The sequence below is a fragment of the Zonotrichia albicollis genome, chromosome Z, assembly GCF_047830755.1.
Source record: "Zonotrichia albicollis isolate bZonAlb1 chromosome Z, bZonAlb1.hap1, whole genome shotgun sequence".
Taxonomy (NCBI): Eukaryota; Metazoa; Chordata; class Aves; order Passeriformes; family Passerellidae; genus Zonotrichia; species Zonotrichia albicollis.
Window position 1 is genome coordinate 33,271,144 of NC_133860.1, and position 25,739 is coordinate 33,296,882.

General features: G+C 40.2%; 2 protein-coding genes across 10 annotated transcripts in view; one reads left to right on the forward strand and one right to left on the reverse strand.

The window, feature by feature from the left end:
* The window catches only part of SNX18 (sorting nexin 18), a 211,659-nt gene that overhangs the window by 93,051 nt on the left and 92,869 nt on the right, over positions 1 to 25,739 (forward strand). The gene's annotated exons all lie outside the window — the stretch shown is intronic.
* Positions 7,056 to 25,739, reverse strand: part of LOC102071897 (chondroitin sulfate proteoglycan 4) — a 48,749-nt gene continuing 30,065 nt past the window's right edge. For 5 of the 7 annotated variants that reach the window (XM_074532502.1, XM_074532501.1, XM_014269589.3 and 2 more), the window contains 2 exons: positions 24,347 to 24,530; positions 18,168 to 23,848 (listed from right to left, as the gene is read on the reverse strand). In XM_074532502.1, coding sequence (XP_074388603.1) covers positions 21,798 to 23,848; positions 24,347 to 24,530 — 2,235 coding nt within the window. In that variant the 3' untranslated portion in view covers positions 18,168 to 21,797. Of the gene's footprint in view, positions 12,902 to 18,167; positions 23,849 to 24,346; positions 24,531 to 25,739 lie in introns of those variants that run through there. The other 2 variants (XR_012578027.1, XM_074532504.1) reach the window with 2 other exon arrangements.

Consider the following 25,739-nt stretch of genomic DNA (forward strand, 5'->3'; position numbering starts at 1 on the left):
TGTCTCCGAGGTCTGGAGTTGGCCTTTGTGCCCCTGGCAGCCTGGCTGTAGGAGTGTCAGCAAGAGCCAAGCAGCTGAAGCAGAAATAACACCAAGCAGGAAAAAAGTAATTTCCATGCCACTGGAAATGCATGGGCAGAGAGCAATCATATGTAGCCTGCAATTGTGTTCATGAATAAATATTTCAGCTATCATTCATATGTATCATTCATAATTATCAGCTATCAATACTGGTTATTGCTGGCAGTGGCCTTGTGCTGAAAAGTGGTGTCACTAGAACTCAGTTTAGTACTCAATCTCAGCTGAAAAATGACAGCAAAGCATGTTTTCTGATAATTTTAATATGAGCTCAGCAATTAAGCAAAGCATTCTTTACAGATACTTCATTTTGGGGAGCAGAGCAAGTTAGATAATTTGGATTAGCCAGTAATGCATCTCTATCAGCAAACACATTTTCTTTTACAGGCATTCCCCAAGGGATAAACCACTTGAATTTAGATGTTTGTGATGTGTCTTCATTTTCTAGCCATGACCAGGATTACCTGCTTTGAGGGTGGCACACCCTCCAAATGCATTCAATATGCATTTAGACAAACAGTGCTATCCTATAAATAAGATCCTGACTGGACTCCGGTGACTGAAAATACAGAAGGACCATATAGGCTGGGACTGGAAAGTAGCAAATCAGAAGAGATATTAAAGACATAGATAAGCTCATGAATACCATGAAGAGATTCAGGCTAACACTCTTCTCTTTTTCAATATTCCAACGTAGTGCTAGTTATTTAGTCATGCACCACAGAAACTTACTTATGCAAAAAAAAAAAAAATTCACATATGTTTGAGAAACAACCAAACAAAATAGCAGTAGAGAAAGCTAGAGAAAGCTTGTAAATCTCTTGATTTACATTTTGGGTAGGTATCCAATATTGGCCACGGGTGGACACAGGATACTGGAATAGATGGACCTTTGCACCAGTGTGCAGTGTGGCATTTGTTACATATCTACTTTCTAAAAGGTACTGGAATTATCCCAGTCTTCATGGGTTTGTAAATCATATATGGATTCAATGTGCACAGGACATCTTGAAAAATGGGTGATAACATGGAAGAAACAGCACTATTTTTTAAACTGTCTGTGGGAACTACACCTCCAAGTGTTTTAAAACTCGTATCCAAGTGAGAAATTTTAAAACGTACTATGTCTCTGTCACATACAACACATTTTTCTATAAATGAATCTGTTTACTCAGAAGGAAACACTAAGAAAGGCCTTGTGAATTTTAGAGCTAACCTAATTTCTGAGGAATACTAATGTTCAAATGGCACCTTCTGCTTTGTCCATTTGTGTAATGCTTGTAAGGCAATATGTCACTTTGTCTTGATAAAGGTTAAGTGCAGGTAATGGACTAATTGGATTATTTGGTGTAATGAAAATAGTCCCAGAAGAGCACGATGTAACGAAACACGAGCAAGATTGTAGACTACCAGCAACAGCTGAAATAACTTTTATTTCAGACATGCAGATCATGACCTGACTTTTAAGTGTAGTGATCAAGCATATGGTTTAGAGTGGAGTCTTGGAGGAATAATCACCATTGGTGGTTATTTTCTGAAATGTCAAGGCAGATACATAACTCTCCCAGTATCATTCACTGTGAATATTTCAGACTTCCTGGATTAGCACCATAGCTTTACTGGCCATGAGTATGTCACAGTGAGCACTCTTTTCCTCATTTTAAGTAACTCAGACATTATATCCTACCGATGAAATGACAGAAGTAATTTTAAAGCATTTTACAATGCTCTCTCCTAGTTTACCATTTTTAATTTATGATCTGTAGACTATTACTGTGAGGTTCACAAGCAGCAACAGAAAGCCAAGTGAATTGTCAGCAGGCTTAAATTTCCTCTAAATGAGCTGTATTTTTCCATGCAGTGGAAAAGACTGGTAACATCTGCAGATGAAAGAATAAAATAAAATCAACTTGTGCCATTTCAGATAGAACTTTTTAAACACCTAGTTTTTTCCAAAAGCGGTCCCAGTTTTATAAAAGGCAACAAGGAACTGATTTATCAGTTAATTCAATACTACCACACTTCTCTGCAGAGAAGCAGAAAAGTGTGCACTGTGCTTTTGTTAAACATTGCTCAATATACGCAACTGCACACAGAAATTGATGCCTTCCCCATGTTTTAACTGTTAATGCATAAACCAGCACAAACTCTCATGACCTAAAGTCTGCATGAGGAACTTTTGTGTTCTCTCACTTCTTTCTTTCACATTGGGAGTCACGGAGGTTTTTTTGTTCACACTACCTTAAAATATCGTAACAAAAGGAAGAAGGAAGAAAAATCAATTTAGGCAGTCAGTCTAAAGATTTTTTCTTTCACACTTTCTGAAATGTCTCATGTATGTAGGGCCAAATTCTGAGCCTTTTTAAACATGAAGGCAGGATGAATAATAACAATAACTAACAATAGCAATAATTTTAAAAAATGTATTATTTCTATGCAGAGAAATTTCCATGTTGATCAGCTTAACTACTCATTATTAATAATTCAACCATTTCCATTAAATAACTTTATAACATTGAATCAGGTTGTCCAACTACCTCTCCTAGGCTACCAATCACACTAAAATGATGTGATCGTCTGCAATACTAGTTGTGAATATTTAAAATTTAAATTTTAAAATATTTAAAAGTCTTTTAAAATTAAATCCCAATTAAGGATAGAGTAGCTAGTGTGGAATCAGAAGCTGAATGTATATAAATCAAGTTCCTTCCACTGAGGTGAAATAATCTGAATTCCCTAGGAAGTGAAGGACTGTCTTCAGCTCTTCACTTTTAAATGTGGATTCTCATTTGTTTGAGAGGACTGTTAGATCATAGTAGAGATGTACTCAGTCATTCAGTTCAGTGGTGTGCAACTAAAACATCAACCTTTCCTTGTTTCTTCCTGGAGCCATGCTGTCTATTCTCTTCCAGCTGAGCAAAATGACTCTAAAAGAACCTAGTTTTTAGTACTCAGTTTGCCATGTTAAAGTGCACCTTGCTGAGAAATTGAATATAGGGTAGGCAACCTCAACAGGTTGGGATGGGTGATAATTGTAGGATCAGACCTTTCTTTCAGGAAATAAACCCCAAGAATTTTGACATTTTTTAAAAAAATATATCAGAGCTAAGCCAGTAGATTAGTGAACAGTTCCTGTTTGCTGGAGAAGAAATCTTTTCAAACTTACTCAGCACTTTGTGTCAGACGCTGAATGTCTGCGGTCATAATCTTAAAATCCTGTTTGTTTTCAGTCAGCTGTTTTTTCTTTTTTCCATAAAAACAAGTCGTTTCACGGGACTCAGTTTCCCCCAGATGTCATACTTTTCAAGAACAGGGTGTAAGCCACTTTTTGTCTTCCTCAATGCTGAGGTCATGAAAATCACTCTGATCACTCATTTCTCTCCCACTCCCTTCACATGCAACATCCTCTAGAGAAGATCTGCCTACTAACAGCTTGTTTCATAAACACAACCAGTACAAAAGCCATTCCCTTTGTGTTCTGCAGAATAATTCAGTGCCAAGAGAATCAGGAAGCCAAACCATACATATGAACACATATACTTTTTAAAGATTGGCTAACAACTCATTCATGGAAGCTATATATGACAGTGAAGTCACTGGGATTCTATATTCTCTTACCATCCACTATCACTTTAAGCATTTTGTCACTGCATTTTGCTGGTGTCAACAGTCTTTACACTTTTTGATGATGAATTGTGCCCCAGATTGATTTTATATGTGGAAATCTTTCTGGGGACTTTGCAGTCCCACAGAAGGTGGGGCTATTTTTCCACACGGCAGTGCCAGAGCCATGGAATATACAGCTGCGAGGCACAGGGCACTGCTGTGCCTGTGCTCTCATCTCCTCCAGTGGAGCCTTCTAGTGCTCAAGGGAAGAATCTCTCTTTGCAAGAGGCTTAATATTTTGGGGACTATGCACTTCTTTCAACATAAGGTCCAGGAACTGAAACATTGCCCAAAAAAGTGATGTAACATGGTGCTGCCACAAGCTGCACCACTGTGTACGGGGGGTTAGCACTGCACTGAACTCAGGAATACAGTTAAGTAGCTCAGTGCTAAGGAATTGAACAGTGCTGTGGGATTTGCCTAAGCAGTGACACTCAATGGTGTTAGATCACTAGGATCCCCCTCAGCGTGATTTAGGTCTCACAAAACAAGCAGCCTCCCAAAACCTCCTAGATATGGCAACTTCCAGTTGCGGCCATCATGTTTAGAAATGTAAGTGCGGTTAACAAGCCGTGAGCTCAGAATTCTAAGAGGATTGGCCTCTGTGCCATTTAAAATCTGTTTTCATTTATATACAAGCATAAATGTAATCAACAAAGGGAACTCTTATTTCAATGATTCGCTAGTTGAGATCTTTGGATTTTATTATTACAATAGCTGGTATCTACAAGATTTTAGGTATGGCCTCTAAATCTGCCCCAGAGCATGCACAGCACAGTAGGGTAAAACCCATAGCAGCAGCGCCTCACTGTCTGCAAGACTCCTGACTTGACCTTGGGTTAAATCAAACTTTTCCATCTTCTTTCTGAGGCTGACACAGATGATGTGAGACCTTGTTCCATGAGTACCTTTCAGTGGAAGTGATAACTGCACCAGCAGGACTGGGTAGCCCCAGTACACATCCTTCTGGACAGCTAACACAGGAAAATGGAACTTGTCTTTGGAAAAAAAAAAGCACTGACAAGTCCTTGTGCTTTTGGAATGAAATTTAAAAGTAATTTTTTCTGGATGAGAAAAGAGAACAAATACCAGCAATAGGAGCTCAGTCCAAAGAAGCCAATAGAAGTTTTATTGCTGGCATTTTTATGAACAAACCACATATGAAATTACCACCCATAAAAACTGGCTGCTTTTTTTCTTAGTTTTGGTCTTCAGATATAGTTGCAGCTACACTTCTGCAAACTGTGGTGTTATCAACTTGTAATGTCAGAATAAAGCAAAAGAGCACAAGTTTCAGAAAAAGTGAATATCATGCAGATGCTTATATTTAATCAGTGTATCATCCCTCTAAGTCAGCAAGAGTCCTATAGAAATAAATAACTTCAAAATACTAATAGATAAGAACGACGTTATTCTTTGTGCAGTTTGAAGCTGCCTTGTTATTTAAGCACTGGGACAATTACTTTTCCCACTATATTTCCCCCCTGTATTTCCCTTTCATTTTTTGTTTCTTCATCAGACCAGTGAAAAATAAAATTGGAAAGCATAGGTGCCCATGGAACAAAGGGAAAACCAAACACTGCAGGAGTGGAGGACAGAAGGGATCTGAAATAGTGGATTTAGTGTAGTTTGTAGTGTCATCTTTCCAGACAGCCCAGCAAGAGGCCAATTGCTCAACTCGTCATGTTTCAGTGAAAGAGAAACCCATGACTATTGCAACTAGGAAATGTTGACATAATGGAGTTACTAAGAAAACCTGAATCTTAGTAATTCTCCATCTTAGACACATTGCAAGCAAGGTCACACAAGTTTTATGCCTATTAGTACCACCACTTTTTTTTTGTTTTGTTTTGCCTTGAAAGGCCTTACGATAGTCAAACAAAATGGTTTTGTTGTCAGTACACAAAATAAAATAATGCTTTCTACAAACACATGAAAAAGAAAATGTTGAGCCTGTAGCATGGTTGTATCCTGTGAATAGATTCATTGCAAGGAAGGGAAACTGCCAAGAACCGCCACTAGGACAGATTCAGACATGTGTGGGTATCTGCCTCCAGTTGCTACAATTATTGCACTTTTAATGCCCTTGAGGAGACATTAATCATGTATTCAGGAATTCTCTCAGTATTGAAAATTCTGGACAATGAGCAGCCTGTCAGACTACAGCATTACCCCATCACACATTGATGTGTGTGGAATTAGCCATAGCTGGATTTACAGAAGATCAAGACAGTTAAATTCAGCTAAAGGGACCAATTCAACAATTGTAGGCAAGGGCTCTGTGGCATAGAGCAAGCAGGAGAAATTCAGAGTTAGCTGTGTGATGTAGCAGGATGAGTAAGGCACAGAGAGGGATCGACCGCTGTGAGCAGGCGTGGGTCCTCATGCCCTTGTTACAGGTGGGTTATTCCCACTGCAGTGGGAAAGCACAGGGTGGATGCCACAGCAGGCACTGGCGGTCTGCCTGCTGCCCTCTGGGGTGATTGGCATGAGGGGAAGTGAGAACATGAATTGCAAAACATTACTAGAGCCTGTGCCCCTGCCTTGGCACCCCAGACAGCTGCCATGTCCTTGCAGGGACCTTTCCTTTCAGGCCTCTTTCAGATCTCCCACTCCTATGTTCTCCTATTAGCAGCAATTCACTTTCCATGCTCTCCTCCTTTTATGAGACTGTAATATGACTGAATTCCATATATTTAGTCATAATAAGCATCAAAAATTATTTTAAAAACATTAATATGTAAACATTTGTGTCAAGTCAGCAAATATGATCATCATTCAAAGTCAATAAATTTTTTTGGGGACAAACGAAAGATAAGGCATAGGTGTTTATTTAGCCATTGTTTTCTGATGCTCTTAATATTTAGGCACTGAAGATGTATGCAAATGGTCTCCATATGAATGAACTTCAGCTAAAGACACTGACTAAACCAGTGTGAATTACAATGCAAAGCCAGATTTATAAAATTTTGACAAGCATATTTAGCTCACTCTTATTATCTACTTCCTCCTATTCAGAGCAAGTGATCACAGATAAACCACAGATCTGCACATTTTTTACATGGCATAAAAACTGTGGAAATAATTGAACTGAAATATGAGGAGCACATAGATAAAATTTTAATTGCTTGTCTTAATGTTCCTGCCTGCTGGTAAGCTTGAAATCTTGAATTCTCTTCAATCCTTGAATGCTCTTCTAATCAATACAGGAATACAAATATGCCTTCTGTTTAGAAAGTCATGAGTATATCAACTTCAACTGAAGTAAGCAGAAATTAAACAAAAGCTTATATTTTCCTGCAAAATTGAGCAAAATTTACCAGTGGTAAATTCTGGGCAATAAAAGGTTTTGTTTCATGATAGAGAGATCTCAGGCAAAACCAACCACAAGTATGTGTCATTCTCTATTTATTGTGAAGTTAAGAGGGGAACACTAGTCTGCCTTTAACATTTGAAAGCTAAAAGTCTCACTCAAAATATATTCAAGTTATTAGTAAAATTAAGGTCCTTACACCTGCTATAATTCCCTAAATACATAAATACCCTGTTTTGAATATGTACCTCAAATATATAGTTCTTGCCATTACTAATGTAACCCAAACAACCCATTAGGAGTCTTTCTAATTGATTGGCAAACAGTTTCTTTTGGGATGGTATTACCATCTAATGGCCTTTAAAAGCACAAAACTACTGAATAATTGAATCTAATTTAAACTCCGCTCTGAGGCAGAAAGCCCACAACAAATCTGTTCTTGCTCAAAATAATCTTTTGTTGTTGAGATTTAAATGTTTAATGAATTTTCTGAAACCTGATTTTATTTATTTTGCTGATATATCATGCTTATAAGGTACTGCATATTTTTATAATGGGAAAGGCTCATGCCATTTACTTCTTGAGTTGCAATTAATGGTATTAAATTTGTTATTTTTTTGTATTGTAATAGCTTTCATTGTTTTCACCCTAGCAATTTAGCTATTATTATAATTCAAAACAGTAGTGTCAAAAGACAAGAAAATGAGCTTTCTAAAAATAAATCATTTTGGTTTTATTTGTATTTTCCATCATTTAATTTAACACAAACATTTATTTCCTGATTAAGATGCTCAGGACAGGCATACAGCACCCACCATGTGGGGCTCTGAGCAACAGGGTCCAGTGAAAGGTGTCCCAGCCCATGGCAGAGGCAGTGGAATTAGGAAACTTTAAGGCCCCTTCCAGCCTAAGCCATTCTATGATTAGAAATACAGCAATACCAAAAACTTGGCATCAGGATGTTTCACAACATTTTTGTCCAAGAAAAAACAAAGCCAAAAGCCCACAAGCTAAACCAAAAACCTTACACAGTTTAACAGTCTAAAAAAGTTCATTAAGGAAAGGTTACTTTCCTATATCCCCAGAGATTCTGGCCTCTTTATCAATTACTTTGGTAATTTCCACTGATAAAAATACATGTTCTGACTACTTTCCTTACTTCATTGAGGACATTAAACAATAGCTAGGTGTTACACAATAAAAATACCTTTTAGGAATTTAAAAACAAAGTGAAAACCACATTTTCTTCATTTTTCCAATATGAGCAGTATACATAGTGGGAAAATGCAGGACAAAACATGTAGAATATTTTTCTTCAGTACCGTAGACACCTGCCTTGCTCATCGAGGTAGATAGGTTCATTTTCATGCTAATGTCATTTCCTTTTGAAAAGGAATAGTGACTTTTCTGTTTAAACATGGGGAATGACCCAAAGGTCATCTCTGCATTGGTCAGTAGGAGAGCTGCTGTGCTCAGGGAGCACAGCACGGTGAGGACTGTCTTTGCTGGGCTTTGCACAGGCACCCAGCTGCAGCTAGATGGTTCGTTGACTCTTCCAAAAAAGAGTATCAGTTAACAAAAGCCTAAGGAAGTACAGGGCAACCCTTCCAGATTTGCTCTATCCTTCCAAGCCTTGAACTTCCCTCCCAAACCAAAACTTGACTAGTCTTTGAGAAAAACATCTGCTAGGACAGAGACTGAATGCACTGGGGCCAACATTAAAATTTAAGGTGGCTTTGATTAGACTCCATAATGCCTGGCAGAATACTTACACCATAGATTGATTCCAAAAGGTAAAGAGCATTACCAAGAGGTAAAGAACTGTTATTTTAGGAGAACATTTGCCACCAGCCTGTTTGTGAGAGCAAAGTGTGAAATAGTCAAGACTCGAAATATCACCCCGCCACTGCAGAAGTCCATGTGTTCAGGTAGGAAGTACGTACCCTCACTGGACCCAGAAACTGGAGACTGTTGGAATGGGAGAAAGCAGAGACAAGGAAAGGGAGAATTCATGTGCTGTGCCCATAAGGGTGTACTCAGGAATCAGGATAGGCCAGCCATTCATCTCCCCCTTCTTCAAGGAGATGAGGTGAGTAGATCTCTTTACAACACTTTACTCTGTCCTTGAGTTCATAATTTTTCAAACTTTAAGTCTGGTCAAGCCTGTGAATGTCTTCGGGTCTTCATATTTAAGAAAGGCTTAATTTGAAGGCTCAATTTGAAGACTTCCAAATAAACAACAGTAATATTATGTTCCCATGTATGTTTTTACAATGCTTAAGCTGTGCACCAGAAATGTTTTCTATTCACTCTGCCTTTTTTTGTTACTTTGGTTACTTGTTAACCTACTACAGGCCATCATCAAGACAGATCTTGTTCATTTTCTCATAAAGCAAAATATTTGTAACTTATTAATATTCTCACAAGAGGAAGAAATTTGATTTCCTCAAATATCTCTCCTCACTACAACACTGGTCTAGGTTCCTACCTTTACAAACATGGAGATCAGCATCAAAAAATCTATTTCATTTTGTTCCTATCAGTGCTGCATGGATATAATACTTCTTCCTTAAGCTACTAGAGCCTGAGATTATCCTCTTTGACATAAAACTGGGCCGCAGACCAGGTTACACTGATCAGGTTTTCTACTGTCATCTGCATTTATGTGGAGGTCCTGTTCAGTGCCACTGATTTCCAGGAAGAGGAAAAAACTTCATTTTGGCCTTTTTTTTCCCTCAGATATGGTTATGTGTGAATGCAGTTGGAGGTTTTTCCAAAGTCCGCTCTCCTTTAGCAAATGAAGGACAGAAAAAAAAAAAACAGAGTCAGAAGTGGAGTAAAAAAAATAACCCAATAACTAAGAGTACCACAGGAAGAAGAAGGGGAGGGAAAACTTTAGCAGTGTGTTAATAACATCTATCTTTGACAATCACAGAACATGTCTTAAAACACACTTCCTCGCTCTTCAATTATCTACAAATATCCATGTTACTAGGTACTGTCAGTGTAGCTGTTTTACATTTCAGTCTTTCAATATAAGAAACATCGTAAAATTACTGAAATCTGAATTGTATTTCTTCCTTTCTAGTTTGTTTTTCCACAGGAACCACCCCTGTACAACCATGCCATCTGCCTGTCTGCCTCCCATCTCCAAATTCAGTGTAACATCAATCTTGAGCCAAGTTTGAGAGAGGTGCAGCATTCTCAAAGATGACAAGTTATTACAAATTCATTGGAAAATTAGCAGCCTAAAAGGGGAAAGAAGCCAAATTTAGTATCTCATGGTGAGTCAAAGTCAGATCCAGCTCAATGTCTTTATTTGAAGAGGCAGCAGCCATCTGGCCAGCATGTAGGCACATTTTGGCTGGCTTGTCAAGACACAGAATCACAGCATCACAAAATAACAGAATTATTTAGTCTGGAAAAATCTCCAAGTACACCTTTGACTGATCACACCTTGGCAACTAGACAGTGGTACTAAGTGCCACATCCAGTCATTTGTTGAAGACATCCAAGGACAGGGATTCCACCGCATTCCTGGACAGCCTAATCCAACATTTAACAATTTCCAAATTAAACATTTAACAATTTTAAATGTTTTAAATTAAATCCAAATTTAACATTTAACATTTCCATGATGAAATTTTTCCTGAAGTTCAACCTGAAACTCCCCTGGCACAGACTGTGGCCATGTCCTCTCATCCTAATACTTGTTACTTGGGCAGATTGAAGCCAACTCCCACCTGGCCACAGCCTCCCTTCAGGCAGCTGTAGAGAGTGATGAGGTCCCCCCTGAGCCTCCTTTTCTCCAGGACAAACAGCCCCAGCTCCCTCAGCTGCCCCTCACAGCACTTGTGCCCCAGACCCTGCCCCAGCTCCATTGCCCTTCTCTGGACTCTCTCCAGCCCCTCAGGGCCTTTCCTGCAGTGAGGGCCCAGCCCTGGGCACAGCACTGGAGGTGCAGCCTCAGCAGGGCCCAGCACAGGGAGACAATCCCTGCCCTGGCCCTGCTGGCCACAGCATTGCTGATCCAGGCCAGGATGCCATTTGGCCTTCTTGGCCCCCTGGGCACAGCCTGGCTCATGTTCAGCTGCTGCCACCAGCACCCCCAGCTCCTTTCCAGCCACTCTGCCCCAGCCTGTGGAGCTGCCTGGGGTTGTTGTGACCCAAGGGCAGGACCTGGCACTGGGCCTTGTTGAACCTCACACCACTGGCCTCAGCCATGATCCAGCCTGTCTGATCCCTCTGCAGAGCCTACACATGTAGCTCTGGATCGGCAACAGGAAACACTGAATGTTTTTTGGGTAAGACTGGAGGGAAGGAGCTGAAGGTGAAGCTGAGCAAGGGCAGAACCAGGGCCTTGATACCATGAAGGTATTCATGTTGCTGCTCCTCATCTCTCACCATTTAATATTCAAGAAATTACCACCTTGTTAATAAGAACAAGGAAAGGAGAAGCATTGATAAATTCTGGACTCAGTACCAGATGATCACTGGCTTTAGTTAGCTATTTCACTATAATAAGGAAAGCACAGGCAAGACACTGGGAAATTCCATTAAATCCAGAAAACTCAATGAAGAGATGACAGCATTATACAAACACACCTGTTATGCCAGCTTTTCCTAATGTGCAGTCATCACCTCACACCATCCTTACTATATGCAAAAGATCACTGTACCAAATGAAATATTTGAGCTGATTAAATTTTATATCAGCTTCCAATAAAAATCATTTTTATGTACACTTGATGGGGCCCTTAATTTGTGCCAATATTGCCCCTACCCTATTTGTAGCTTAGACATTTGTAGCTCTTTGTATTGCTTTCAGGGAAGTACAGAACCAGGTTTTGAAATGCACAAACTTGAGAAACCTGGCAAGATGTCACAAGGGATTCTGCACCCTTATGATATTATTCCCACTCTCAAAAAGTAGCATTTAATAGAAATTCATTCAGCAGCAAGTTTGGGCAGTGTTCTATGAAGACTCCTGCATTTTTAAAAGCAAGTCAAAATAACCTCTTGCAAAGTGGTTCCAAAACAGCATGAGTTGAGTTGAGCTGTACTCATGAGTGTGATTTTGTGTTGTATTCATCTGAGAAAGAGACTCTACCATGGTGAAATCACATCTGCTGCCAGTTGGGCCCATTTATTGAATCTTAGAGAAAACAGAAGAAGATAGAGCAGCAATTGGAAAACAATCTGTCAAGACAAAGAAGACATTGTTGAATATAAGCCATCAAAACTTGAAAACCAAGTAAGCATTGTTGCAAAAGCAATGGGAAAATGTGTCTGTGGGGTAACTGCTGTGTGGCAGTAAAATGTCTGAAAATTTGCTTTGCCTGGGGCTGCAGGAAAGTGCGATGATATGATTTCTGTGGGACCATTTATGTGAGAACTGAAAATAACAAAAGAAGTAGTAAAACAATTGGAAAAGACAAATCCTTGGTATTAACATCATTACAGGTGGCTGTCTGGAGAAGAAAATGTATGCAATGATGTTTTTGCAGAATACCTGAATACTTAGACAAAAACATGCTGGGAGTCAGTGGCTTTACATCAAAAAAAAAAAAAAATTACAAATAAAACCATCAAGGTAATGTGCTGGACATGGAGCATTAGATATCGGAAAAAACTTTTCATAGTAGCTACTGATACAGACCTGGAGCTGCCTGCGTCAAACCAAAGGAACAAGTCTGTGTCATGAAAGAGGGGTTGGTTTCCAGCTGTGGGCTGCAGGACAGGGCCAGTCTCCATTCACCATGGACTCCAGCACTCACCAGTCAGGGACTCAGGTAACAACCAAACCAGCTCAGTAGTCCTCCCCAGAAGGCCCTGGAGCATCATCTGCAAGAAACCATATTTTCCCTTGCTTTTTGCACATAGTAATGGAAAAAGAACACTCACCTGGCTTAGAGAAGTCTTGGTTGTCTGGAGAGCACCCTGCATTATTTAGTGTCCTCTTACTCCTTCAGTATTTTTGCAAAGAGTCTGTATGGCTCACAGGTTTGGACTCTCTTCTGGGAGTGAAGGGGACATTTTCTCAGTCAGAGACAGAAGGTTTAAATCTGGATTTCCCCAATATTACATGAATGCCCCTTATCATGATCCTTATCTAACCTCACCAAGACTTTCCCAGAGCATATGGAATTTGCAAACCTAGTGGCAAGATGTAGGCTAGAGCTGGATCACTTCAAACCCTGAACTGCCAGGCTCTCTCCTCCATCAGTCAGCAGAGTGTAAATCCCAGGCAAGCCCAAAGAAAGGCCATTCTGATTTCAGCACCTTCCAGTGAAACCAGGCACTGTCAGGCTCCAGCTGGGGTGTTGAAGGTTTAGTGAATGCTGGTGTATGTCATCAATATTGCAGGTATGGTGATTCCAGGTCCTTGTTGCTCTTTATCCTCAGAGTGAAAGAGTTCACTTGATATTCTTCCTTTTTATCAGTGGCTATGGCCAACCCAGGAGATTTCACAGGCTGAGCAACACCCTAGTGCTAACAGTGCTTGCTCCCATTACACCTCTGTGTGAGATCCCTGAGCCAGGTTTGAAGGAGAAAATTGACACAGAGGAGTCACTTCCAATCAGACAGCCTACAGATTGCTGTGTAACTATCCAAATTTCCAGCATCCATTTTATTTTCAAAGAATGTAGGCGTCCTGTTTGTCTGCCCTAAAAGCAAGAAAGGCCATGCCATTTCCTGTGTCTGTGGAATCTTCAAAGGCAGTTTGCTGAGACTTTGAGTCAGGCATCTCCCCCTTTTCATATTACGTGCTTGTGTAGAAGCCATTAGTCACTTGTGCCATCTATTCTAGCAAGGGACAAAAAGCTGAGCTCAGTCAAATGCTTTGTAAATATAAGTATCTCCTAACAGGAAAGCAACAACATACATTCCTCTATGGAAACCATAAACAAGAAAATAAAACACCTTTTTGAGATACTTGCTGGATACTTGCTCTTGTATTTCTTAAGCATATGCTGTCAGTATAACCAGCTGGATGATTTACCCACACAGCATCCAAACACATTTCTAGTTACAGCTGCTCTACACTTGCTAAAGAAAAGCAGTCAGTCTCAGTGGACTCTGCATTGGCTGTACAAACAAATGGCATCATCATTTTTGCTTTATTTTATTTTATCAATAGCTAAGAAATAAACAGGTCCATGTCTCGCATACCAGAAAAGAGTGTTTAGACAAAATAAGTTTTGCTATTTATTTCAAATTATTCTACAGCTACCCACATGTAACAGGGTTGGTGTATTTTTTCCCAAAGTAGTAAAAGTTGGACAAGTTGTCAGCAGCAGCCAAGCTATTCTTTGAAATGCATATATCAGATCCAAGATGTCTGGAGTTACAAAGACTTTCAAATATTTGAAGAACAAGAAACCTTCTGTTCCAAAATCCATGCACAGGAACATCTTCTCATTTAACTTTCCCATAAAATAAACGTGTATTGATGACTTGCAGCCAATGAGCAATTAAACCACATAACAGTTATCTAAGAGAGACATGTAAATTCCTAGGCAGTCAGACTTGTTAAAGAAATGAAGAATGACTTAAACTATCACTGAGGTAATGGGCAGAATTGCATTTAGTATGTACATCCATCCTATACAGCTTGTAGCACAAGTGCCTGGAAGGAGATGCACTGTTTACAACTATTCTAATATCTGACAGAGAGTCTGATTTATAATATTTTTTAAATTAATATGTATGTATATATATATATATATATATATATATATATATATATATATATATATATATATATATATGTGTGTGTGTGTGTTTACATATTCTTCTTCTGTGTTTGTGTTTCTCAAAAGAGGTTGGTTTGTTGGGGTTTTTTTAAGGAAGATAAAACTCTAAAGCAGAGCACTACTGAGGTGTTTCTTAGCAAAGCACTGCCCTCTGATTACAGCTGAGAACTCCCCAGCAGGGTGGCAGTAGGACATCTGTGAAACTAGGTCAGGGTTCCACTGCCTGACAGCCCCTGAGAGCAAATTCTTCCTCTGCAGCTGCACTGAAGATGCAGGAGAGGGCCTCTCTCTGACAGCAGGAGGAGTGCAGAGAGGCTGCACTGACCTGCATGAGTGAAGGCTCTTTCCCTCTGTCTGTGCAGCAGCCTAGTGGGACATGAATAGGCTGCTAAATGTCCAAGGTCTGCCAAGCACAGCACAAGCTGTTGCTTCCTGAGCTGTGGAGTCACACAGAGGCATCATGAACCCACCATTTTACAACCTTTCAGGCTTTCTGGGGAACCAATAAAACAGAAATGGATTTAAAGTGCCTTTAAGTTTAAATTGTGGGTTCAGATTAGAGTAGGCCATTACAGAGATCAGTGGGGAACAACCATTACCTCCCTCCTTGTTCTTGAATGGCATGCACAGAAGTACATGTCTTCTGAGGGCAGATTCCATGATGAGAACTAAGGAGATGTCTCTGGATCCCAGAATCAGCCCATAGAGAAGACTAAATGAACCTAAGTGCTGCAACCAGCAACAAGGTGACTTCAGGAAGGAAAATGGGCACTCACTGATGATTATATTGCAGCATTCTTAGAAGTGTATAGGACTTTACATGGCTAATACAGATTGAGTCAATATCTTGCTCAGATGGTTAATGAAGAAGGCAGTTCTTTGTTCTAGTTGATTCACCCCACTCCTGCTTACTTTTACACCTGATCTAATCTTATCCCCGTGCTGCTTTTCAACAGCATTTTGTGCAACCATGTGTAAATGTGACCAGCTCTCCAGATACGTTCATTTCTTCAAGGATTAAGCTCAGGTCCATGTTTGTCTGTGTAGTTAGCTCAGTGCTTAAAATCAAGACCTCTGCTGCCTTACTTATAAATACCTCTTGTATCTGCACATTGCTAGATTTAACATTAATTGTTAATTGCTTCCAATTAATATAATCAGTCAAACTCCAAAGCAAGTCCATCCTGTTCCTTTCTGCACTTTGACCAAGACACTAGGAATACTGCAACTCTATTTTTAAGGTAACATTCATGCCAACAGACCTAACATCTGAATTACATCCTAGGCAACTTAACTCAGCCAGTCTGGGTGGTGGTTATTTAAAGAAGGATATTAGTGATCTGATCTGATGAATTCCACAACTAGACTTCTTGAAAAAACCCTCTTAAGTGAAAATTCAGAATGTTCATGTCATACATTCTTTATTTCTAATAGAAATAACAGCTCTTTCCAGCTACAGAAGGAATAAAAAGAAAAGGCAAACTGAGCTTCTAGTTCTTGACACTCATCCCTAAGCAGGACTCTCCCTAGACACTTTCCTTTCCCAGGCAGTGTGACGGATCATAGCCTGCTTGCCTAAGGCATGGCCCAGCACGTCACGTCTGCCTTTCAAACAAACCCATGGATCTGCTTCCAAACGACCTTCCCATTTTTAGAAACTCCATCTAATCCCAGAAAGCTTGCCTCTGTAATCCTCCTATCTCTCCCTGCCTCTCTAACCAGCTCCTTCCTCAGCACTCACTGCCAGCAAAGCAGCTTTCCAGGGGCTTTGCACGTCTCAAAACAACTTCCTACATGCCTCTCCCTAAGAGATTCAGTTTCATTGATAAGTCCTTCAATGTCTATACTTGTATATGAAAAGCAAGCTTTTGATTACTTATTTTTTATTCTCTCAAAAATTTTCTCACCAATGTGCTTTCATGCACCACATCTTGTACCTATGCAAGATGAAGTCTATGAGCTGGAGCAAATCACTCCACCACGTGTGATCAGTCACACGTTTTACATTGCATACATTTATTCAGATCTATTGCCTGTGCTCTTGCAAGGAGTTTTGACACTCCCATCCCAATTCTCAATCTGCTCCTCCTTTGTTTTTCCCCAACAAATTTATGTGAAGTAATGCCCCTCTCACTGTGAAGCCATGCAAATGCTTCACAGCTAAAACCTCAAACTGCAAATAACTTCACGTCTAGCAGTGCCTACCAGCATGTACCAAGCATTCCCACAGAAACAACCAAGCGGAAGACTGGAAATGAGGAAATGATCATGTACAGCAGGCATTTCACCATGCAGAATCTCCCTACAAATAGATGTGAAAATATAGATTTCACCAGTTGCAATGAAAGAACATTTTGTTCTGGGACTGCGTTTGGGATATGCAAGCTCTGGCAGGAATTACTTAGCTTGAAATGAGTGAAGATAAATTAATACAGTTTCCATTGAATATGCCAGGACAATTATTTTCAGCCTGTATAAAAATATTCACAGAATGTATTTCAACATAGCATCACAAGGACTGACTTGAAAAAAGTGATGCAAAGCAGATTGGAGGCCACGTAAGTAGACTCTCTGCTGAATTTGGAATTGCAGAAGGTAGCAAAGGCTACTGCAGCAAAAGTTGTACCTGGCACTCATCCATATGTAAATAAAAGGAGAATGTAAAGGGTTTATGACCATTTCTGTCCTATTTTCTCTTCTTTCCAAACCAGTATTTTCTGAGGTGTAGGAGGGGGACACAGTAATCTGCCACTACTGTGGACAGATTTCTGTGCACAGGGCACTAATGCATGGTGTACAGAGAGCTGCTCCCCAGAGCCACCAGCATTTCTCATGTCTCAAGAGGAAGTTCCTTACCTCAGTTTACAAGAACAACTGCAAACCAGCTAAGTTCTGATTGAGAAAAAGAAGGCGGTTCAACAGTGTATTTGGAGCGAGGCTGGAGTGAGGGGGTACTTTCAATCAAGAGGAAAATCAAAGAAGAAACAGCATTAATGTATTAACATTAATGTATTTAAGAACCTGATATTTTAAAATCAGATGCAGTTAAATAACAGAAAATCTTTCTGAAATAAACCCAGGGCAGTCCTGTTAGAACAAGTTCAAATCAATGCATTTATTTTGATGTTACGTTCCTGCCAGTGCTGGACATGACCAGGTTAGGTGCACAGTGAGAAGTGTCTCCTTTTCCAGCCACACACACTGAGAGGCACTGGGCACAGCACAGCGCACTTTTGTGCAATTTAAAAAATACAACACTAGCAAACTCAGAAGAATGCTGTTACTGGCAATGGGATTCTCTTCTGTCTCTGCACTTCAGAGGTCTTTATAAAAAGCACAATTATAAGCATGGATTATAAACAAAAAGTTTATTGATTTAATATATGTTTTCAAGGTACTTTCATGTTGCAGTTTATAACTCCATTTGGTAAAAAGGGGAATCCTTCAGAAACCCCATCTCCACTAAAAAACCCACACAATTTCAAGGGCAAGGGAAACAACCAAAATATTCAACCCAGATTCTGACCAGAAAATATGTGTGTTCCTAGAATCTCAAAAGGATCCATAACCACAAAGGGGGGTAGGGTTTTTTTGTATTTTTTAGATTGACTATAGTTTAGGAAACCCAGTATGGGACTCATCCCAGCTAGTTTTTACCATCTCAAACCTAGACTAGCTAAGCCAGAGCAAATTTATCTATATTACATATCCATGTATGAACAAGATAAACCATCCTCTGCCAAAGACTATTCTGCACTGTCCACAGGGAAAGTGTAACATAATCAGAGTTCTTAATTTTGGGATTTTTTTACCTAGGATTCAGGATGGGATTTTAAAGCTAAATTCTTATGCAGTTATCAGTTACACTATTGTCTCTGCATTTTGCATTAAACCAAGTAATCATGATTAACAATAAACTTACATTCATAAAAAGTTGTCATCAAAACATTCCATATTATGGCAGGCACTTTGGCACAGTTGTCTCACAGCAGCAAAAACTGAGGAAGAAAACTGAATGCTGGCACACTTCCCTGATTAATTAGGTATTTAGGCTGATTTTAACTATAAAAACAAAAGCAAAGCTGAAAAAGAATACCTCAATGCTTTAAAAATTGAGAAAAATGCACAAGATATAATCCCATAATGGCTAATCTACTGGAAATGAACATCTCTTGTCAACTAAAACTATTTTGGAAACAGAGCAAGATTTTAGCCCCTTATGCTAAAGCCAAAAGAGCCAGCACAAATTCCACCACCTTTTTTGATGTTCTTATACAGTGCTTTTCTCTCCTACCATGCAAATGCTCGAACTCAAGAATGCCCATTGAATTGCAGAGTTATAACTGAATGACAGTTTTTTTGATTATTATGTCACAGTCTCATTTTTTACATCACCAGCACTACATCAGCCTTATGTTCCATCTCCACCACACACTAAACACCACAAATTAAGGCACAGCTATCTTTACACTGGTACACTTATCAAAATCTCATAAAGTACACATTTAATTTCTGTATATTTGTTCACCCTGTCACAAGCTGACAGTGTGGATTTTGTCACCAGACTTCAGGAGTTTTCAGCAGTGCACTATTTTGGTATCAAAGTGTAGGTGCACTGCTTGAAAGGATTTGGAGCATGAGGTGTGTTTTGCTCTTGACAGGAAGGTCCCAGAGCTAGAAAAATGCGAAGCAGGCTTCTTCACGGGTTACAAAAGTGCTGAGATTAAAGCTCTTTAGTCCTCTTTGGAGTGTGTCCTGGAGAAAGTGTAAAGGGATCAGGTTGCTGCTACTGTCCAGAAGGCATTGGAGGCAGGCTGCACCTGACAGCTGGGATCTGGAGGAAGCTGGTGTCTGCTCAGTGTTGGTAGGAGGGGTCCCAGGAAATGGCAAGAGACATACAGCTGTACCTCCACAGAGGGCGCAGGGGTGTCCCTGTGGTGGTTGGCAACACCACCTCTGGCTGAGAGCTGCTCAGAACAGTCCCAGAGACCTCCTCTGGGAAAGCAGAAAAGGTCCACCACACAGATCTACAGCGAGATCCAGCTGCGACACCAAACACCCACAGCCCTTCACACTGATCACAGGCTTGAACTCCACACTGGCATCAGGGAAGATGGAGTAATGACAAATGTTAAAAACTGTGTAACAAGGTTCTAACACATTTAGTTTCAGCTTATGAAGGGTTCATACCTTTAGTCCCAAGTACTCTAATACTCTACTGATCAGCTGAAGACATGGCTTGTATACTTTCCACTGACATGCACTACTCTTCTTGGAGTGGCCTCTAAAAATGCACCACAATCATGTCTGCCCATGGCAGAGGTGGAAGAGGTGAGCACTACCCCCACTGCTCCTGTGCTCAGCTCCCAGAACACAGCAGTAAGCACACTTTACATCTGGCCCACCTTGTGGGTGAAATTTCCCATAACTAGAATCTATAAATGACAGAAACACTTAATAATCAAAAATTTTAAACAGCATTTAAAACAAAGTAGTATGACATGAACAGCACCAAGGATCTTGAGGTCAGCAAATCCATTCTATAAAAGTGAAAACGGTATATAAAATTAGGCCTAAATAAAAATGATAGTCCAGTGTTTACTGACTGGGTGCAGTGCTGAGACTGCTGAGAACAGAGTTTTTACAAAGATGCTGGATGGAACCCGTAGCAATTTAAAGGTGAAAAGTAGATGAGAAGTTCATAAGAGATTGTTAATAAGAGACTGGTTATTATCACAGTGCCATTCCCTTAAAGTCAGTTCATTCTTTGTAGTCAACAGAAATTATACTATTTTTTCTCAGTGGAAATAAAATTGGGCCTTAACTAGAGACTGCACATCACTACTGAGCTTGGATTTTCAAAAAGAGTGAAATATTCCCTTTGCACAGAAATTATTGCACACTTTATCACCAGAGCAAAGTTGGAGTACAGAGTACTTGGCAGCAGTGCATAAGGCATATTTGTTCAGTGTTCTGGAACATGAGGGGTAAACTGTGAAACTTCCAAAGAGGATACATGCTACCTTGCAGGATTGCTTCTGTCAATAGCTTCAGGATCCAAGACAGTATGCAGCCCAGGCCTTGATTCTACTGCCATCTGCTTGAGTACACAGATTCCAGAGAAGGCTGTGTTTGCTTCACTGGAAGCAGAATTTACCCCTTTCTCAGAAGCAGGAAATTTTATGCACATCCAGGTATAATCTAAGCCTAAAGGTAATTGAGCAGACAGGCTGACTGACAGATACTCAATCTTTGCCATGTGGGGTAGAGTTAAAGGATATATTTTAGCAGTTTTCAGACACTAAAGTTCAGTACAAAATCAGGAAAAAATAAACCAAAACAAAACCCAACAATATCTCACAGTATTCCACCAGAATCCTTATTCACTGCTGTACTGTTGTTGCTGAATTGAATTCTGGATATCAAGTTTAGTGACCTGTCAAAATATGCAGTTTTGTTTCTTTACTACTGGCCTCTGAACAGCCTTCAGGTTAAAATTACTGAAATTATTGAAATTAGCATTATGGAAAAATTACTTATTGAAACAATTTGAAGGTCTTCAAAGAGAAGTAGTGATTCAGAAGGAATAAAAGACCTTTATAGCAAAATCAGTTAAAGAAAAGCCCAACAATTCAATAAAAATATATAATCCATGACAGAACATTCTATTTTACCTTTCATGGGAAATAAAAAATACTGCATACATGGGGTGCACTTAAAATCCACAAGGCCAAATTCCCCATTAAATTAAGTGAGAATTTTGCTGACATACCAACTGCAAATCTTCTGTCATGGCCACTGTAATCAGTAGGATTTTTGTTGTTATTATTATTTCACAGTTTCACAGGTATTTAGATATCATCTAACACACAGTGTATCATTTAACCTATAATAAATGAGTGTAATAAACAGCAAATTATATGTCAACAATATATATTCACTTTTCCATATGACATCAATTAACATGACCAAACCTGGTCTGACTATACCCAGTACTGATTGTGCTTCAAAGCTGGGTTTGTTTTTCGACAATATTGGATCATTTCAGGATCAAGATTTAATAAACTGTTTTTCAGATACCTTTCTGTAGCTGGAGAAGCCACTGTAGGAAGCAGCTGCTCATGTTTTACTGCCACAAATGTAGAGGCTGTACTTCTCTCAGCCCCCTTCAGAAGAGGAGTCACTGTGACAGAGGGCACAGTCAAACTCCGTTCCAGACATCGATCTGCACTACTGAGGATTGCATCTGTTTGACTTTTGACTAAAGGTTTTGTCTTCTCTTTCTTCTGACACATTAACAAAATGCACACAGAAGTAACAGCAATAATGAGTAGGACAGACACCAGGACAAGGGGGATAATAATATACCAAGGGCTGCTTTCACCTGTTTGCTCTCTGTGACTCCTGACATTAACCTGGTTTGTCATCTTCAACTCGACAGATGCACTTGTTCCCATGGCCTGATTTAGCAATGGATCTTCCTCATGTAGGTTTCCCCAATGATTCTGCCCTGGCCACATGGTTGGTTCAGTCTTCTGTGGTGCTATTGTAGGCTCTTCATTCTGTGAGGAGACTAGTGCCTCGTCCTTTGAGGTAGAGTGAGCCTTGAAAGTGGTCATGCTGGTTAGAAAAAGCACTTCTGCTGTAAAACCCTGCACAAGTGGAGGACTGTGTGGCACAATGGAATACTGAAAACAGCCAACAGCAGGCTGTACAGCATCTGCCCTGAGTATAAATGTAAATGAGTCATTCAACAGATTGATGCCTGTCATATTTGTGTCTATGTCTAGAAGCAAAACACCACTATCAATGTCAGCCTGGGTGAACGTCTGAATATCCTCAAACACTGCATCATTCACAAACCTTTTCTTAACAATCCTCCCATGAGAGGGGGGCACCATCACTTCAAATCTAGGATTGCTGTTTGTCAAATTGGCTAGCTCAGAAGCATCCAGGTCACTGCTTCCAAATTTATAAGCTGCTTGATTTGAAATCTGCAGGTCAGATACAATTTGCACTAAAGGCTTCGCTGTGATGTTCAGCACTTGTCCTGTTAGATTGCCTTCTGCAGTAAAAAGCATAAACTCCAGTACATCACTGGAAGCAGTAAGATTTGTGAGGTGGTAAGAGAGCCTTCCTGAGTACAAATCTGCCTGCTCAAATTTAGTAACCTGCTTATTTCCAATCATGAGGTGCCCATATTTGAGTGGCTGAGTTATTTCATATATAATTTTAGTGCTTTTTCCATTTGTGACAGCCGAAAGCTGCATGTCAGTAATAGTGACTGATGTCTGGCCCTGTGGCAGTACAACATTGGTAAGGTTGACAAGGACGAGAGCGATTGGTACAACTTCAATACTGAACAGTTTGTATAAAGGGCGATGTTTACCATCAGTCACACTGAAATAAAACACCCCAGAAGACGAACTTCCATCCTGTACAAACCACACTTTACCACTGTCAACATCAGCTTGTGTGAAATCTTCTATAGAGACACTGAGATTGCTTTTCATTGCTAAGTAACCATTATTGGGGTTGCTAACAATGGTGTATTTCAGCTCAGCTGGAGCATTATCTAAGTCTTCAACTTTCAGATTCTCTGCCCCCAGCACTGACACATTTCCCTGCAGGACTTTCAAGTGCAGTCTTTTAGTCTTCAGTTCTGGAGATTGGTCATTCACTGGGAAAACAGTGATATTAAACATCTCCTCTACAACTTCACTATGGGGCTTTGTAGCAGGCTTGCTCTTCAGGTTCAACCAAACAGCAAAAGTGAAATTGTCATATAGAGATTCAGAATTATCATGTATGTACATAATTCCAAATTTGTCCAGTACGTATTGGGAGAAGTTAGGCTTTTCTTTGGTAACGTTTCGTTCTCCAACAACAATCATGCCATGTTGGGGTAAAGACACAACCTGATACCAGACTTCATACATGGAGCGGTGTACATCAGGTAGCTTAATCAATAGGTTTGAAGCATCTAGGTTGGTTTTGTTGATTACTACTCTACCTCCTTCCTGGACTATGGCACCTGGCAGAAATGAAAAGACAATCTTAGAAACTGAACATTTTATAGTTGCACTATTTCAGAAACTACATATTAAACACTGATGACACTCAAATATTTCTATCCTTTGTGGTATCCTTGATTTCCATGTCACAGCTAAAAGTATATTACCACTACTTGTAAAGTACAATCAGATATGAAAGAATATTTTTGACTGATGCATACACTAAGATTAAAGAAATACAAGTATCTCAAAGCTTCTGATAGTGTTTTCCACCTACCATTACAGAAAACAAAATGTCTTCTACAGCAGTAGGAAGCATCAAACCTATGTATCTATTTCATTTCTAAAGGTGCAGTGAACGCAGCACTCCAAGCTACTACCCTACAGTACTTTCCATTTCAGAAGTATTCTGGTCACTGCTTACTGAAGAGAAAGAAATTTTTGTTTTTCCTCTGCTCTTCAATGGACCTCTGACAGATCCAAAACAATTCTGAGCCAAAACAGTGAAGCATTTTTACCTGTATTTGCTAGAAGATGACTATTCTGATCATGCCTGTCAATTTCATATGAAATGACAACATGGAACCTCTGGACATCCAGAGCAGATGGTGGAGAGGATACAGTAAATGTAAAGAAATCTTCTGCACTCCAGGTAGCTGACTCAGCATGTAAGTGTTCATACATGATCACACCTTCATCAACCTGTTCCAGGTAAAAAGTAGACATATGTGTAAGAGCAAGGTAATTATAAGCAGAAGAGTGTTAAGGACAGAAAAGGTATCTTGAGAACATTGTTCAAAAAGACCTTTGTACCTTAGTCCATGCACAGAGTATACAGAATCATAGAATTGTTTAGGTTGCAAAAGAGCTGAAACATCAAACCCAACTGTTAATCCAGAACTGCAAAATCCACCACTAAATCATGTCCCAAGTTCCATGTCTTTTAAAATATCCAGTTGGTGATTCAACCACTTTTCTGGGCAGTCAATACTCAACTGTGTTTCACATTAAGAAAGGTGAATACTGGGTTCAATACTCAGCTGTGTTTCACATGAAGAAAGGTGTCCTGCTATTCCATTTAAACCTCCCCTGGCACAGACTGTGACCATATGCTCTCATCCTAATACTTGTTACTTGGGCAGATTGAAGCCAACTCCCACCTGGCCACAGCCTCCCTTCAGGCAGCTGTAGAGAGTGATAAGGTCCCCCCTGAGCCTCCTTTTCTCCAGGACAAACAGCCCCAGCTCCCTCAGCTGCCCCTCACAGCACTTGTGCCCCAGACCCTGCCCCAGCTCCATTGCCCTTCTCTGGACTCTCTCCAGCCCCTCAGGGCCTTTCCTGCAGTGAGGGCCCAGCCCTGGGCACAGCACTGGAGGTGCAGCCTCAGCAGGGCCCAGCACAGGGAGACAATCCCTGCCCTGGCCCTGCTGGCCACAGCATTGCTGATCCAGGCCAGGATGCCATTGGCCTTCTTGGCCCCCTGGGCACAGCCTGGCTCATGTTCAGCTGCTGCCACCAGCACCCCCAGCTCCTTTCCAGCCACTCTGCCCCAGCCTGTGGCACTGCCTGGGGCTGTTGTGACCCAAGGGCAGGACCTGGCACTGGGCCTTGTTGAACCTCACACCACTGGCCTCAGCCCATCAATCCAGCTTGTATGTACACTGAGATTATCCCACATTTCTCTTTCTCTTAAGATGGACTCTGTGTTGCCAGATAAACACATGAAAGTAATGAAATGTTACTGGACATTAATTTTTAGTAAAAGCCTTACATGAAGAGCAAAGAGATACATAACACTGAGAAACTGCCTCAAACTAGTAATGGTGATCATGTGCTCAAATGGACTGTATTTTTAGTAAATTAAAGTATCAATCTCTTGGGTTTTCTTCGCAAGGACACTAGCAGGGCTGG